The 15,545-nt window shown below is 37.3% G+C and overlaps 1 protein-coding gene across 1 annotated transcript in view; it reads right to left on the reverse strand.

The window, feature by feature from the left end:
* Positions 1 to 15,545, reverse strand: part of ASCC3 (activating signal cointegrator 1 complex subunit 3) — a 262,237-nt gene that overhangs the window by 163,580 nt on the left and 83,112 nt on the right. Inside the window, exons 11-12 of the mRNA XM_008153441.3 lie at positions 5,310 to 5,474; positions 293 to 469 (exon numbers count right to left, since the gene is read on the reverse strand). Coding sequence (XP_008151663.2) covers positions 293 to 469; positions 5,310 to 5,474 — 342 coding nt within the window. The remainder of the gene's footprint in view (positions 1 to 292; positions 470 to 5,309; positions 5,475 to 15,545) is intronic.

Consider the following 15,545-nt stretch of genomic DNA (forward strand, 5'->3'; position numbering starts at 1 on the left):
GCTCTTTGGCCCCTTGAGTGTGGCTCTTCCACAAAATACCATGGCCTGGGCGAGTCTATTTTGAAGAAGTGGCGTTAGAAGAAGTTTAAGTTTAAAAAATTTGACTCTCAAAAGAAATTTCAATCGTTGTACTGTTGATATTTGGCTCTGTTGACTAATGAGTTTGCCAACAACTGGTTTAGGATATTGTATTTGTCATGCTACTGATATGGTCTTTTGGAGCCACTAATCCTAAATACACCAACAGAAATAATTTTAGAAAAAAAGCATAATTACTAAAATGAATACTTACCTTATTTACACCTTTAACCCCCAGAAATGTTTGTCCAAGAGGAACTGGTCGAAAACGGCCATCAAAGAAGAAAAGGCCAATGTAGGGATTAACGTGTAAAAATGCAGCAACATCAAGGTAGTTGGGTAAGGTTGCAGAGAGTCCAAGAATCCTTATCATACTCTGTGTAGATTCAACCTATGTGGAATATTTTAATTAATGTATAAAGTAGTTCAACACATCTGGATTTTTATTAAGTTTAAAATAAGTTTTAGTAAATATAAAGTATGAAACATTCACAGTAAAACAAGATCCCCCAAGAAATATAGAATATTAACACATAACCTAAAAGACAGGAAATATGAAAGAAAAGTGGCCTAACTGTGGCATCAGGGTTGATATAAAACAATTGAAATGTATGTTTAGTATATTTTCTGAACTAAAAAAATCCTATTAGTTAAATGTTTTCTTTTTTTTTTTTTCTAAAAATGTATCAGGGTCACAATAAAATACAGTAAATTCCATAAATGAGAAATAATATAGGCCACATTCTCTTATGACAATGTTATATACCTAGAAAGATAAAACCAAGGAATGGCCAAAAATTATATTCACTTCACAATTAAAATACATTATTATGATCCCATGATGCCCCTATCAACAACTTCACAGCAGTTTTCTGCTCAGTTGAGAAGATCAGTTAGTATAAGAAAAGTGGTCCAATGTGAGTAATATGAATACTTTCAGAATCATCCATCCAGCAACATTGGCTTAGGACTTAATCTTTAGTCAATTGGGATACAGAACTAAATAAGACACAGATTCACACATATAGATAGATATGGATGAAAATTAAAGTACAAATATATATACCACTTTTTACCATGAATTTGCTTTTAAATAAATCTTATGGAAGTCAGCAAAAACCCAATCCCAAACCAACAAAAATGAAGGAATTCTAAATAAGAAGATGATCACACCCATTATTTAAGTAATCTCCTTTACATGTGGTAAGAACCCTTTATAGGGATTAGAGTGATGATTTTTAATTATACAATAGTTCTAAGTAGTACTGGTGGTAATATGAAAGGAAAAAACCTGATTTTTGGTTTTAAAATCATTATTTACAACACAAAAATTATTAAATATGGTACCCTACAAACACCAGAGATGCTTTTCTGCTAAAAATCTATTTGAAAAAGAATTGTATTTTTATCCAAAAATACAATCCTATAATTCTCAATATAGATGAGACTATATGAGAAATATTTCATTTTAAGTAGTGATAATTTGGAATTTCATATCCTAAGCCAAATCTCAAAGTTCTACACACTGTATCTATTCACCTAAAAATTGTTAATTGTTAAAAACTGCCAGGGATCTTTATCCAGCATCTTGAAGGGTTCAGGAATCTGGAGAAGGCACTGTGTGTAAATTAATCAAGAGTCCAGAGATGAAACATAATTTTGGAAGGCATTTTGGGGGGCCAAAGGAGCTTGGCTAAAGGAACCAAGTTCTTTCATCTCTCTAGACCCCTTGCTTTTTATTAACACAAATTGTCCTAAAGCAAGGTAGAAATACATATCAAAGGGTAAGGTTTGGTATACAGAATCCATTGTCAGATTGGGGAAACTGCCTACGGCTGTTCAGGTGTTTGGCCAGTAGGAGGCAATAACATGTAGAATAAAATGTCCTCAGCTGTCTGGCAGCAAGCAATCATTTATGCATCCTTTTCAGGTTTGGGAAAATGCCCTTAGCCATTTCCAACAGGCAATAACATATGTGATTCAGCCCTTGCTGAGTCCCCAAGTTCCATCAACCTTTTGATGAAATTCTTGCATTTATGACCTGCTGGAATTAGCTTCCGGCAAAAAACTATAAAAAATCATATTCTACAGCATCCTCTTTATCATTAGCTCCAAAATGAAGCAGTAAATTTTTATAATGTTAAAATCTAAGTTTGAATAGTCTCCCTAACTGAAAACAGTTAAGAAGACAATATTAATTCAATGGCGTTAACTACAACAGATTTGGCCTTTTTTATACTTTTCTCCTCTCCAAGTTTCTTTCAATTATGCCTAATACTACCATGCAACTCAGAACCAGAACAGAACTATATTGCATTAGAATAGCTCCCTAAGGCTCTTGTTAGTTACCAATGTTGAAGTGCTATGTAAAACACTGCCATCTACTGTAATCACAAGAAATAAATAAAACAGGTACTTTACTATTTAATAACAATAGTTGCTAGTGCTGTGCTAATACATTGGAAATATGATTAAAATCTAGTAGGGGATACAACTGAAGGTATAATTAATTATAGCAAGTTGTGAAATTACAAGGAAGACTGATAAGTGCTAAAAATGTGCAAAGAAAGGGAGTACAGAGAACTCAGAAAAGGTGCAATTTTATTGAGTGGCACACTCAAAAGAATAGATTTTTCAATAGATGGATGTGTAGAATGATGGAGATATGTACTTTGGCATTTATAACCCTTAATCTCATAACTAAAAATATACTCGGACTTAAATACGACTAGTTTCATCTCTGAAAAGGGTCAGTAGTGCTGGACGGAAAATGGAGAAGAAACCAATAGTTTTGTGTGGCTGGACCCTAAGGGTACTAAAAAAGATGTAGAAGTTAAGATTAGAGAGGAGAACTAAGATGGCGACATAGGTAAACACCTATACTTGCTGCCTCTCACAACCACATGAAAATTACAACTAAAAGGCAGAACAACTACCACCCAGAACCACGGGAAAGCTGGCTGAGTAGAAGTTCCACAACTAGAGAGGTGAAGAAAGTGCACTGAGACTGGTAAGAGGTGCGGAGACATGGAAAGAACTGGCACCTGGATATTCTGCTCTTTTAATCTGGAGGGAGATACAAGCTCCTGCTTGCTCTGAACTCCAGTTCTGGGCGAGACTCCGGGGACTCCGAACATACACAGGGAGAAACTGGACTGTCTGGCATCGGGGCAGGAACGCGAGGGCAGCTTTCTCTCAGAGGTGCTCGCAGCGATCATTGTTCCTGCACAGGGGCGCGGGACACAGAGACCCGGGGACCTCTCTGGTGCAGGGCTGACTGGCAGCCATTGCTGTTTGCTCCGCCCCACCCAATTTACAAACCCACCCAAGCTGTGCACATCGGCTTTTGCATGTGAATGGCCTGTCCTTTCTCCGCCTAACACCTGTCAAACTGGAGCTGCGTCAGAGAGCCCCAGTGCTTCCAAAAGAAGGCCCAAGGTCTGGCAGCAGCAGCCTGCCTTGCTTCACAGCTGGGCCTCATCTGGGCACTTCCAAACCCCATACAAAGAGGAGGAATCTGCAGATCTCTCTGTATCTCCTGCTGGGTGGCCCCAGACAGTGGCTGACCTTGCACCTCCTTGGAGATCCAAGAGCCAGTATACCCAATGGTGAGAGTGAGACCATACCGGATGACAACTCTTCATATCCATAAGAGACACACTTAAGGGGCAGACTCAGTGAGCACCAAAGCCCCACTGAAGCAAGTCCTGCCCCATAAGGGTGTCTCCTGCACAACAGATCTTCCAGTGTAGACACAGCTGGTCATCACAGCCAATTGGCTTGGAGGTCAATTCCTCCCAGTGTTACCAACAGCAATCAAGGCTTAACATATCTATCAACAAGTAAACCTAAAAACCAAATGAATAAAAAAACCTCATGAACAGAACAGACTGGTGAATGTAATAGAATCAGGGGCATGGAAAGAGAGCAAACTGACAATTCTCAGGGGGAAAGAGTTGTGGGGGGTGCAGGAAGAGACTGGACAAAGAGCTTACACCTATGGACGAGGTCAGTGTGAGGGGGCGGGGGGGAAGGCCTGGAGTGGGGTGGGAACCGGGTGAAGGGGAGCTATGGGGGGAAAAAAGAGGAACATCTGTAATAATCTGAGCAATAAAGATTTTAAAAAAAGGGGGGGGGGGAGTTATAATTAGACAGATTAGGGTTTCAATAGTCTCTAATGTCCAGCTAAGCAAATTGAATATTTTTCTTAAGATAACAAACAGCAAGTCATCAAAATTTATGAGTATAGTAGTTATGATAAACTATATAACTGGAATTTGAATATATTATGGAAGTGCCAATGTATAGGAAATATTAACATATATCTATGTTACATTATATTGCATATTTCTATATCATATTAATATATATTTACATAATTATATTACTTGTAATAAACCTATAACATATACTTTTAATATATTTTATATATTTAACTTTATATTTATAAATTATATATATAAAATTATACCATTATGCAGTTATAAATAATTTACAAAATATTTATAAATTTATGAAAGTTTTAAAAAGTATATGATACACACATCTATTTTCTCCCTCAATTGGGAATGCTCAAAAAAGAAAGATGTCCCGATCAAATCCCTTGTAAACATGCTGAGTAAATGTCCTAATGATATTTACTTGCCCTCAAATGTTCTATAGTTGCAGGAATGTCCTTATCTTTGTTAAGCTTTTAGCTGAGGGACATGGTCTCTCTAAATGGTCAATCTAAATAAACCTGGAATATGGCTTCCTGAAAAATATCACTAAACTATATAAGTACCAAGGGCATAAAATCAAAACATTTCATTATCAAAATAGTTCTCTTTTGTATAAATGATACCCTGCATACTTCTTTTGAGATCTCATATGTAAAATAAAGGGGAAGAGATTGAGCATGGAGAGGAGAGAATTAGATGAAATTGCTAGTATTTTCCTTTGGTCTATCATGGTTTAATACTGCTTAGTCAATATTAGATTTAGCTTTGTGATACAGGTTTAGAACAGAAGTTTTCCAGTATTTATTTTAGTTCAAGAGACTTCAATAAAATAAGACTTAAAAAGAAGGTAGGGTATTTTTAACATGAAAATGAAATAGCCAAAGTTTTCTCCACAGTAAAATTAACTTTATCCCCATGAGCAATACATATTAATATTTCTTTGCATGCTACATTTAAATTTAAAAAGTTATTCATACCTCCATAATAAGCTTTTAAGTAACTTTCTCTTACCTGTCGTAAAGTACGTGCCACGATGCTTTCTAATACTGGTCCTCTATCTTCATGCAGTAAATGAACTTCATCAAGAATGAGGAGCTTTACAATTTGGGAAAGAGCTACATCCCCAACACTTTTTCTTGTCACTACATCCCATTTTTCTGGTGTGGTCACAAGCATCTATAAGACAAGAAAAGATAGTCAAATTAAAAAGGTGAAAAAGTCACATAGATATTTAAATTTTAATTGTGTCACCCAAAGAGAAATATGATTGGCCACCTATGTATCAGTATAGATCAAATAAAAAGTGTTAAAAGTATCCCAGAACGATATCTAAATCACTGTAGTCAATGGTACTTCAACAAGACGTTTCTCTAAGTTGTGATATTAAACAGTTATTTAAAAATTAACGTAGTCAGTCATTCAATTGTAGGGTGACATGTACAAGAGTCAAGGTTTTTTTAAAAGTATCTTACAATGAAAAAAAAAAGTGACACTATCTTTTAAACCTGCATATTCTCATAATGGCCTTTATTTGAAAAGGGACAAAGGAGTGAACAGAGCATTAAACAGAAATGAAAAAGAAACCAAGAATCCACTCTAGGAATGGTCACCTGTTTATATCTATCCAAATTTAGAGGAAACTTTACTATTGATACCCAGTTTTTAAAAAAATGCCCTTTAATATCAACTATATATGCAGTACTTTACACCAAAAAGTGATACACATACTACAACATAACTGGCAAATAACAGGAGCCCAAACAGTAAGCCACTGGTGATCCAGGGCATATAGCGCAAGGGCTAGGCCAGGGTACTTATGAGAACTTCACAGAAGTAGACCATCTGACAGCAAGCTTTGATTATGTATCTATTTGCTTTTCACCTGGTGAGTTGTTTGCGTCCTCTAAAAGCATACTGTGGCAGAGAAAAAGACGACAAGCTTAATAATATCTTCTACTATAATAACATTATATTAGGAAATAATCCTGTAAGTGAATAATTCGAAGAACACATGAGATAGCAAATGGAAACCAAAGCTATTCTTAGCCAGGACATCAGATTATAGACACTCTTACGTTATTTTGTGTATCACTAAGAAGTTCAAAAAAAAGCACTAGCAAATAAATTTTTAAAATGTGTCTTACAATTGATGAAATATGGCTAATTCCGTTGAAAATGTTAGAATCTATTAACTAAGCTAAAGAGCAGTACTCATGAATGCTTGTTAACACATCTGTGGTGAAAGCAGTCAGCCTGGAGTTGTTACAAATTACATTCAAATGCTATAGATGCAGACCAGGCAACAGTTTACAAAATTTAGGAAGTCTATCTTCCTTTTAAAACACATAATCACATACCTACTCAATCAACAAGCTTATAAATTACAAGAATGTTTTAATTTAAAGATTAAATCTAAAATGTCACATGGTTTAGATTCCATGAACCTATGTATAATTACAGTTATACTAACCTCTGTTATATACATGTCAGCTCTGATGGATGGCAGCAGCCCCCGTAATAGAATCTGACAGCTAGCAGATTATATCTGCCCCTTAGGACACCACAACAAATCAGTTAGTTCCAACTACTCCCTTTTCCGTATATTTTTAATGTTCCTTCCTCTCTCATCAATTCACATGTAAAACACAAAGTCCTCTTAAGAATCTAGTTGTATTTACGTTAAGGATGACAGCCTTCAATTATAAAATGAAAATATATAAATTAATTAGGAAATCTTCAAATACAAAGGTATTCTTACTGCATATTCTTTGTTGAAAAGATATAATGTGAAGCTACATTCTTCAAGCTACAGCATAAAGAATGTAATCTTAGTATTTCTATGTTTAAAAACATTCTATACTATTTTTAGTTAAAAATTTCAAAAGTAGTATTAAATAAAGAAACAATGTATAATTCAATAAAACATTCCAACTTTTGAAGGAAGAGAGCATGGAGTTCTGAGTATAGGGGAGAATAAGTTCCTATAATATGTAATTCAAAATTGAACATTCAAGAAAATACTTTCTAGACCACTTGTGTTTACAGCTAGAGTAGAATTCCTTATAGTTCTTTTGGTTGATTTATTTATTTTATTTTATTTTTCTTTTGGTTGATTTAAAACACTTTCCAATAATCCCAGAAAATACATACTGAAGTCTAGTGTCATCGTATAAGCTTGTAAAGGATACAATCCTTTAGTTTTACCTAGAACTTAACTAATTACACATAGAGAAAACTACTAAAATTGTTCATACTACCATGTGTATAAGCTATAAAGACCTTGCTCTTATCATTCTGGCTGCTTGTCCATAATATCCCAGGATCTCAACCCACTAAGTCTTGTAGAGCAAGGGTGTGAAATCACTTAACAGTGATTCCTCTTTTGTTCACTCACAAAGACAAGTTCTTAAAAAAAAAAAAAAAGACAAGTTCTTGACATGTGAATAACTGGTGATAGAAATTAGTCCTGTGATAAATCCTGTTCTGTACCATTGAGATAGAGAACAGGTTTCCTTGGCTTTTGTAAAGTAGTCTTCTTCATCAGACTGGTAAAAAGTACCCTGTGAAAGTGGGGGAAAATCCTCTCTCATATGACCTTGAACATTTCATAGTCACTTCTCTTTCCTACCACACATGCAAAGCTCAGTTTAGGATAGACTTCTTACTAAAATAAAACACTTTAAGATGTCATATTGTAATACAAAAGTACTAAAACTTCAAATGGGATGGGCTAAAAGTATATTCCGTAGCTCTTCACGAAAATGATTCCAAAAAATACCAATTTTTTTCATCTCTTCAAATAATTCCAGACATTCAATATTAAGAGATTTTACTAATTCAAGAACAATTAAGCAAAAGTTTGCTGGGGATCTACTATTGGGAAGAAGATAAAGGGAGGAATCTAAATCTTAACAAATTATGACAGGATACTAGTGGCCCAGTGCACGAAATTCGTGCATGGGGGGGTGGGGGTGTTCCTCAGCCCGGCCTGCACCCTCTCCAATCTGGGTCCCCTCAAAGGATGACCTACTGCCGGGTTACAGGGATCGGGCCTAAACCGGCAGTCAGACATCCCTCTCACAACTCGGGACTGCTGGCTCCAGCCACTCACCTGCCTGCCTGCCTGTCTGATTGCCCCTAACCACTCTGCCTGCCAGCCTGCTCAGCCCCTAACTGCCCCTCGTGGCAGTCTGCTCACCACCAATTGCCCCCCCTGCTGGCCTGCTCACTCCAAACTGCTCCCCCCACTGTCCTGATCACCTCCAACTGACCCCCACTGACGGCCTGCTCACCCCCAACTGGCCCCCCTGCTGGTCTGCATACCCCCAATGGCCCCTGCCGTCCCATCCTGGCCTGATCACCTCCTGGTGACCCAAGGTCCCAGACTCTCCTTTTATTCTTTTTTTTTTTTTTTTTCCAGCGGCTCCTTGAGCAGAGGCCAGGGCTGGCTGGAAGGAAGTATCTAGCATTTATTTATCTTATATAATTGAAACTTTGTAGCCTTGAGCAGAGGCCAGGGCCGGCCAGGGCAGGAAGCTTGGCTTCCTGCATCATCGGGGGCAACCCAAGCCTCCTGCTTGCTCCAGCTCCGTGGCTGGCCACCATATTTGTTGGGTTAATTTGCATACTTGCTCCTGATTGGCTGGTGGGCGTGGCTTGTGGGTGTAGCAGAGTGATGGTTAATTTGCATGTTTCTCTTTTATTAGTGTAGATAGGCTGATGAAAATGAGCGCAAATAACGTAACTAGTTGTCCTTACTGCTTACCTGCTTATATTATGTGGAACCTTTCTATTTTACTTAGAAAAAGAACAAAGGCAGGACATGCATACTATTTAATCACAATCTGTGGTTATTCAAAGAAGAATTTCTCAATAGAAGCTTATGACTAAGTCACTCACTCCATGTCCATGGTTAGAAATACAAAGAAAAAGCCAAGAAGTTTACAAGCTTATATTTTAAGAAAGAAAAAAAAAAGCCAGCAAAGAAATAAAATGTGGTCAAAACTCTTCCACAATGTTATGAAATGTAATGGTCACCTATGAGGGGGCAGAGGAGGCAGAGTGGGCAGCTGATCCTATGCAAGCAAATGCCACTGACTCAGCCCATAACTCTAAGTATAAACTACACAGAGCCAAGCGAAATTACATCTTTTTCTGTACTTTTTTCTCCTTTCTCTCCAACTTCCTACAACCTAACAAATTTATAGCACTGAAAAAGGGATCAAACACAGTTATATGTTACTGGCTTTTAAGAAGCTTAACAGAAACTCACATAACACTAAAAATGAGGCACAAAAATTAATAAAGGAGAAAAGCAAATACGGCCAAAGGATTAGCCAAAGCAGTATCTGTGATTAGGTATAAAAACTGGCTCTAAGCTTTCTTGACACCCAATTGAAAAACTGGGAGCAATCTTAGCAAGATGGCAGCAGAGGAGTTTCTAGTGCTCAGTCACTGCCCCTCAGAAACACCAATTTGAACAACTATTCGTGCATGAAAATAACTTCACAAGAGCTTAGGACTACAGGTGATGGATTACAGTATGTGGATGAAGCACAGAAATATAAAATGACACATTGAGTAGAAAAGATAAATTCACATTACCACCATCAACACCCCCCTGTCCCCCTACCTAAGCCCAGGCAGCCCAGCAGAGAGATATCCGCCTTATTGGAGAAGGAAAGTAAATGAGTACCCAATTCACTTCAGACAGCCTGCCCCAGCACCAGGCCTACTTTCCCTTAAGGCCTGCGGTGCCCCCCTCCCAACCCCCGCCCCCCGAGAGGCTCCCAAAAACCCAGGTTCCTGGTTCTACCAGCATGTACCTAATGGCTCTAGCAGCCCAAGTAAGGTGGCTCCCATGTTCCCAGGCAGAATCCATGATGCCAGGTTACCAGCAGGCTCCTGGGAATCCCAGCCCAGTACATGAAAATGTGCTCAAAATCACTAATCATCAGGGAAATGCAAATCCAAACCACAATGAGCTACCACTCAAACAAACCTGTTAGACATTGCCCCTTTTACCCAAGGTGTCTGTTTTGGGTTGATTTGTGTCTCCACAAAGAGACTGTTCAAGTCCTAATCCCTGGTACCTGTACATGTGACCTTATCTAATCTAATAATAGACAAATATGCAAATTGACCGCACCTTCGCTACACCTAAGCCATGCCCACCAGCCAAGCCACACCCACCAACCAATCAGGATGAGTATGCAAATTACCCCAACAAAGATGGCGGCTAATTTGCATATTAAGACAGCGTCCAAAGAAGCCAAGAGCTGCAGAAGGGAGTAAAGCTTCGAAGAAGCAAGCAAGCTGGGGGGTGGGGGGGGGAGGAGAAGGGAGGAGCGAAGTCAGAGCCGGGGGCGAAGGGAAAAGCAGGGGGGCTGGTGGAGAAGGCGGGGCGGGCGACAAGGGAGGAGTGGAGGCGGGGCGGGGGGGAAGGGAAAAGCAGGCAGGCTGGCGGAGAAGGCGGGGCGGGCGACAAGGGAGGAGCGGAGGCGGGGTAGAGTGCAGCAGGAAATCCTATTGCAGGATTTTTCCTGCAATGGGAATGCTAGTTTGGATATAGGGTCTTTGTAGATGTTAACATGATAAACTTTGCAAGCAGCATTAGTATTTTTAAAAATAAATTTTTTAGTTACTTTGCTATTTTTACTTAGTTAATATCCGTAAGAATATGGAACAATCACATGATAGGAAAAAGTAACTAAATGTTGATATAAAACAAACAAAAAATAGAAACCATTAATAGAATATGACCCCCACTCCCTTCTGTGCTTCTCTAACACTATGAAGCATCCTATTTTTTCCCAAAGGAATACTCATGAAATAGCCTAAATTGTTATTCTAAGTTTTGGGTTTTTTTTTCAGTGAAAGCAAAGATAATTAGGTTACCGAGTGCTTTTAACTTATAAAATAAGAAAAGGGTCTCATATAATACACTAGAGGCCCGATGCACAAAATTCGTGCAAAAGTAGGCCTTCCTTCCCCCAGCTGCCCTTTGGCACCCGGGACCCGGGCTTGCTTCCCTCCGGCTGCCCTTTGGCACCCGGGACCCAGGCTTGCTTCCCTCTGGCCACCTGCAGGCACCCGGGACCCAGGCTGGCTTCCCTCCGGCCGCCCACAGGCACTCGGACCCGGGCTTCCGTCATAGCCCGGCTTCATCCGGAAGGACGTCCAGTCTAATTAGCATACTATGCTTTTATTATTATAGATAATTTGCATTTGCTGGACAGATTGTTATGCATCAAAAATTATCATTCTCTTACTACCCTCTCCAACCCAAATATATTAAGAACAAAACAGTTAAAAGCAGTAGTTTATATATAGAAGTATACTTTTCAGTCAAAGCATTTTAATATTTTATAGCTTTTAAATCTTGAAAAAGTAAAAATAATAACTAACACTAAGATTTCCATGATTCTTCAAAATAATTTATAGATTTTTTACTAATAAAAGTAATGAGATATTCTTCAAACCAGAACTCTCATTACTTCTTAATGGTAAGCCTTCAATGCAGAAAATGTTTATCCTGCTAAATAATTTTTACATTTCATCAGGGATTTTAAAAGTGGTAGACTTCTAATTCCATTATGTGTAAACACATGATGAAGACTATTAAAACGAATCATAAACTAATCATTGTTCTTAGAGATAAAAACTTCCACATTTTAGGTTCTAGTTCCTTTGTTTGCATATCTCTCTTAACAAAAGAAAGCTTAAAATTTTCTTTTGGTTATTAATTGCTTAATTATATGAAATTGGAAATGCGAACCGAAAAAACACACAAGAAAAAAAAATACTCAATGTTTATAGACTTACAAAGGACTGAAAAATCATTACTGCCCCTAAAAACACACTAATTATGTTTGTGCAGTCACTTGAAAAATTAAGCTTAAACAGTCAAGAATCACCTTCAAAATATGAAAGAATAGTATTGTTGTTTTTTTATTCAGCTTCTAAAATAAGTACTATTAAAAACAAATCCCAAACCAAACAAAGAGGACAACTAGGGAAATAAGAAGCAACATTATAACAAATAGAATACCACACTAATTTCTAAACTAAATCAGTACAACAGAATATTTATATTTCATCATTAAGACTGGGTTTTTCAACCTGTTTAAAAACTGTATCTGTACTTAAATAGCTTAGAGAATAATGATTTCAAAAGATTAGTATTCTTCACTTATTTATGAAACAAATAACAGTATTTTAATGAGCTAGAAAATGATTTTATCCTCAATATCCTGACTGTCCTAATGTATGGCAGAAGTTCAGATCTTTACAAAATCCATAAGTTGAAACAAATCCTTTTGTGCTGATAAAATCTACATTGTGCACCATTTTCACTTCCTTTTAGTTTTTCTTATTCCATGTTTTATAAGGCAGCTTAAATTTATGTTACTTTCTTTTTAGCTCTTAATACCAAATAGAACATTGAGTGAGAGAAGGAGATTTGAGGGAAGGGGTGGTGATGATTATAAGTAAGCTATAAAACTATGCTGTATTTTCCAGAGCAAACTATAATCAACATAGTGATGTGGCAATTTAAATGCCTAGATATGTAATATAAAGATATACGGGCTGAAGTTAAACTGATTTCTAATATGGCCATAGATCACTGTGGGGAGGGGAGTGGGGGGACTGGAAGAGATTAGCCAACACAAACGCATATATGCATAGCCCATGGACACAGACAACATGAGGTGAAGGGGGAGTTGAGAGGTGGCAGGGGGCAAAATGAAGTGGGGATAGGGGACATCTGTAATAATGTCAATAGAGATTCTCAAGTATATAGCTGAGAACTGTACCAAAATAGGTTCAGAACAAAGAAAGCCTAATGTTTGTAAACATTTTCTTAAACTGAAGACCAGAGACTGTAAGACTAAATTCTACAAAAGCAGAGTGGCTTAGCAATAATTAGCTGCTTTCGAAACTGTTGACAGAACCTTGTATGCTGGAGCTATATGCCACCTAACAAAAGGAAAAGCAGGGAAACTGCCTCAGCCTCTGTATTGCCATAATGCTTCCTCCAAACACTCTACTGTCACTGTCCAATAGAACTTTCTGTGAAGATAGTAATGTTCTATATCTGCATTATCTAATTCAGTAACCACTGGTGATTACAGAACAGCTGAAATGGAGCTAGTTCAAATGAGGGAAAGAATTTTCAATTTTATTACATTTTATTTAATTTTAATTTAAATAGTCACATGTGGCTAGTGGCTACTACATTGAAAGCCCTGCACTATATAACCCTAATTTAAGAAAATGAAGAATACATGGCAGGTGTGTGTGTGTGTGGTCCTTTCCAACAATCAGCAATCCACTTTGTATGGTTAATGTCATTAAAATTGTTGTGGACATATAACTATTGACATGAATAGCTGTTCATGACACATTGTTAAATGATAAAAAAGCAGGATATAAACAGCTTATTTGCATGATTCTATTAAAAGATAGTTAATGCTCTTTAAGAAATCATGTGCCAAGCACTTTCCTAAATAGCTCACATGTATAATAATCAATTAACTTCAATGTACCACTATGACCATAGTGCCTCATATCAAATATATTAATATATCTTAGCACAAAAATTAGAATATACTTGAAATAACTTGTAATTGGACATGTTACATAATTTTTGTTTGCCTATTATTAAATTTGTCAGTAATGAAAAAATATGCATTGAAATGAGAAGGAAAAATAAAAAAACTAAAAGTATTAAAAAGCAATTACTAGTAAATATCTTAAAATAATAAATAATATTAGAGTGTTGTGGATATTTTTTCCCTACATTTAAAACATTTATAATCTCTTTTGAGTCACTTTAGATTTCATTGCCATTAAAGCATTGTATTCAGGGGGTTCAAGTTTAGCAAAATAATTTTTAAAAATAGTTACAATCCCCATCTCACATTTTTATAACTTGTTATCTCTATATTCTATGATTTCTAGATAAGATTGCATAGTACTAGATGGGAAAAGTTATCAAATTAAACCGAAACATATAGAGTTATGTAGGAATGAGAAGACCTGGACTATATCAAAACAACTTCGACATAGAACAAAGTTGGAGGATTTACTAAATCATCTGCTTCCAAGACATATTATATAGTCACTAGAGGCCCAGTGCATGGATTTCGTGCACTGGTGGGGTCCCTCAGCCTGGCTGCGCCCTCTCACAATCCGGGACCCCTTGGGGGATGTCAAACTGCTGGTTTTGGCCCGATCCCCACAGGCCAGGCCGAGGGACCCCACCGGTGCCCCTCTTGCACCAGGCCAGTTTCAGTCTGATCCCCACAGGCCAGGCTGAGGGACCCCATTGGTGACCCTCTTGCACCGGGCCAGTTTCGGCCCGATCCTCACAGGCCAGGCCGAGGGACCCCACTGGTACATGAATCCCCCTTTCCTCTGAGATTCATCAGTCTGTTCCATGTTTCCATGCCTGTGTGTTGAGCGTCATGGCTACCGGTCGAATGGTTGAATGGTCGCTTAGGCTTTTATATATACACAGATATGTAGATAGTATTCAAGACAGTGTGATATTGGCATAATGGTAAACATACAAATTAATGAACAGAACAGAATCCAGAAACAGAGCCACAAACATATAAGGTCAATTAATTTTCAATAATGGTGCCAAGGCAATCCAATGGAGAAAAGAGAACTGGGACAACAAATGGTGTCAGATCAGCAGGTATTCATAAAAAAAAAAAAAAGGAAAGAAAAAAACGGCATCCCTTCCTTACTTCTATCTTACACAGAAAATCAACTTAAAATGGAACACGGTCAAAATATAAAATTTCTAGAATAAATCATAGAAGAAAATCTTATCATGGGCTTGGCAAATATTTTTAAAACAGGATACACAAAACAAACTATAAAAGAAAATGTCAATAAATTAGGAGTCTGTAAAAATGAAAAGTGTTTACTTTTCAAGACACTGTTATGAACATGAAAAGAATGCCTACCAATTAGAAGAAAATATTTACAAAGCACATATTCAACACAGTACTTGTATTTAGGGTCATACAATAGTCTTATGACTCAACACTAAGATAAACCAGCATTTAAAATACTTTAAACAAGGCAAACAATTTGTAAAGATACATCACCAAAGAAAATATACAGATGCCCAAAAAAAAAATAAATATGAAAGATGCTCAGCATTATTAGTCATTAGGGAAATGCAAATTAAAAACACAATGAGATGCTACTACACACCCACTAGAACTGTTA

The sequence above is a fragment of the Eptesicus fuscus genome, chromosome 10, assembly GCF_027574615.1.
Source record: "Eptesicus fuscus isolate TK198812 chromosome 10, DD_ASM_mEF_20220401, whole genome shotgun sequence".
Lineage (NCBI taxonomy): Eukaryota > Metazoa > Chordata > Mammalia > Chiroptera > Vespertilionidae > Eptesicus > Eptesicus fuscus.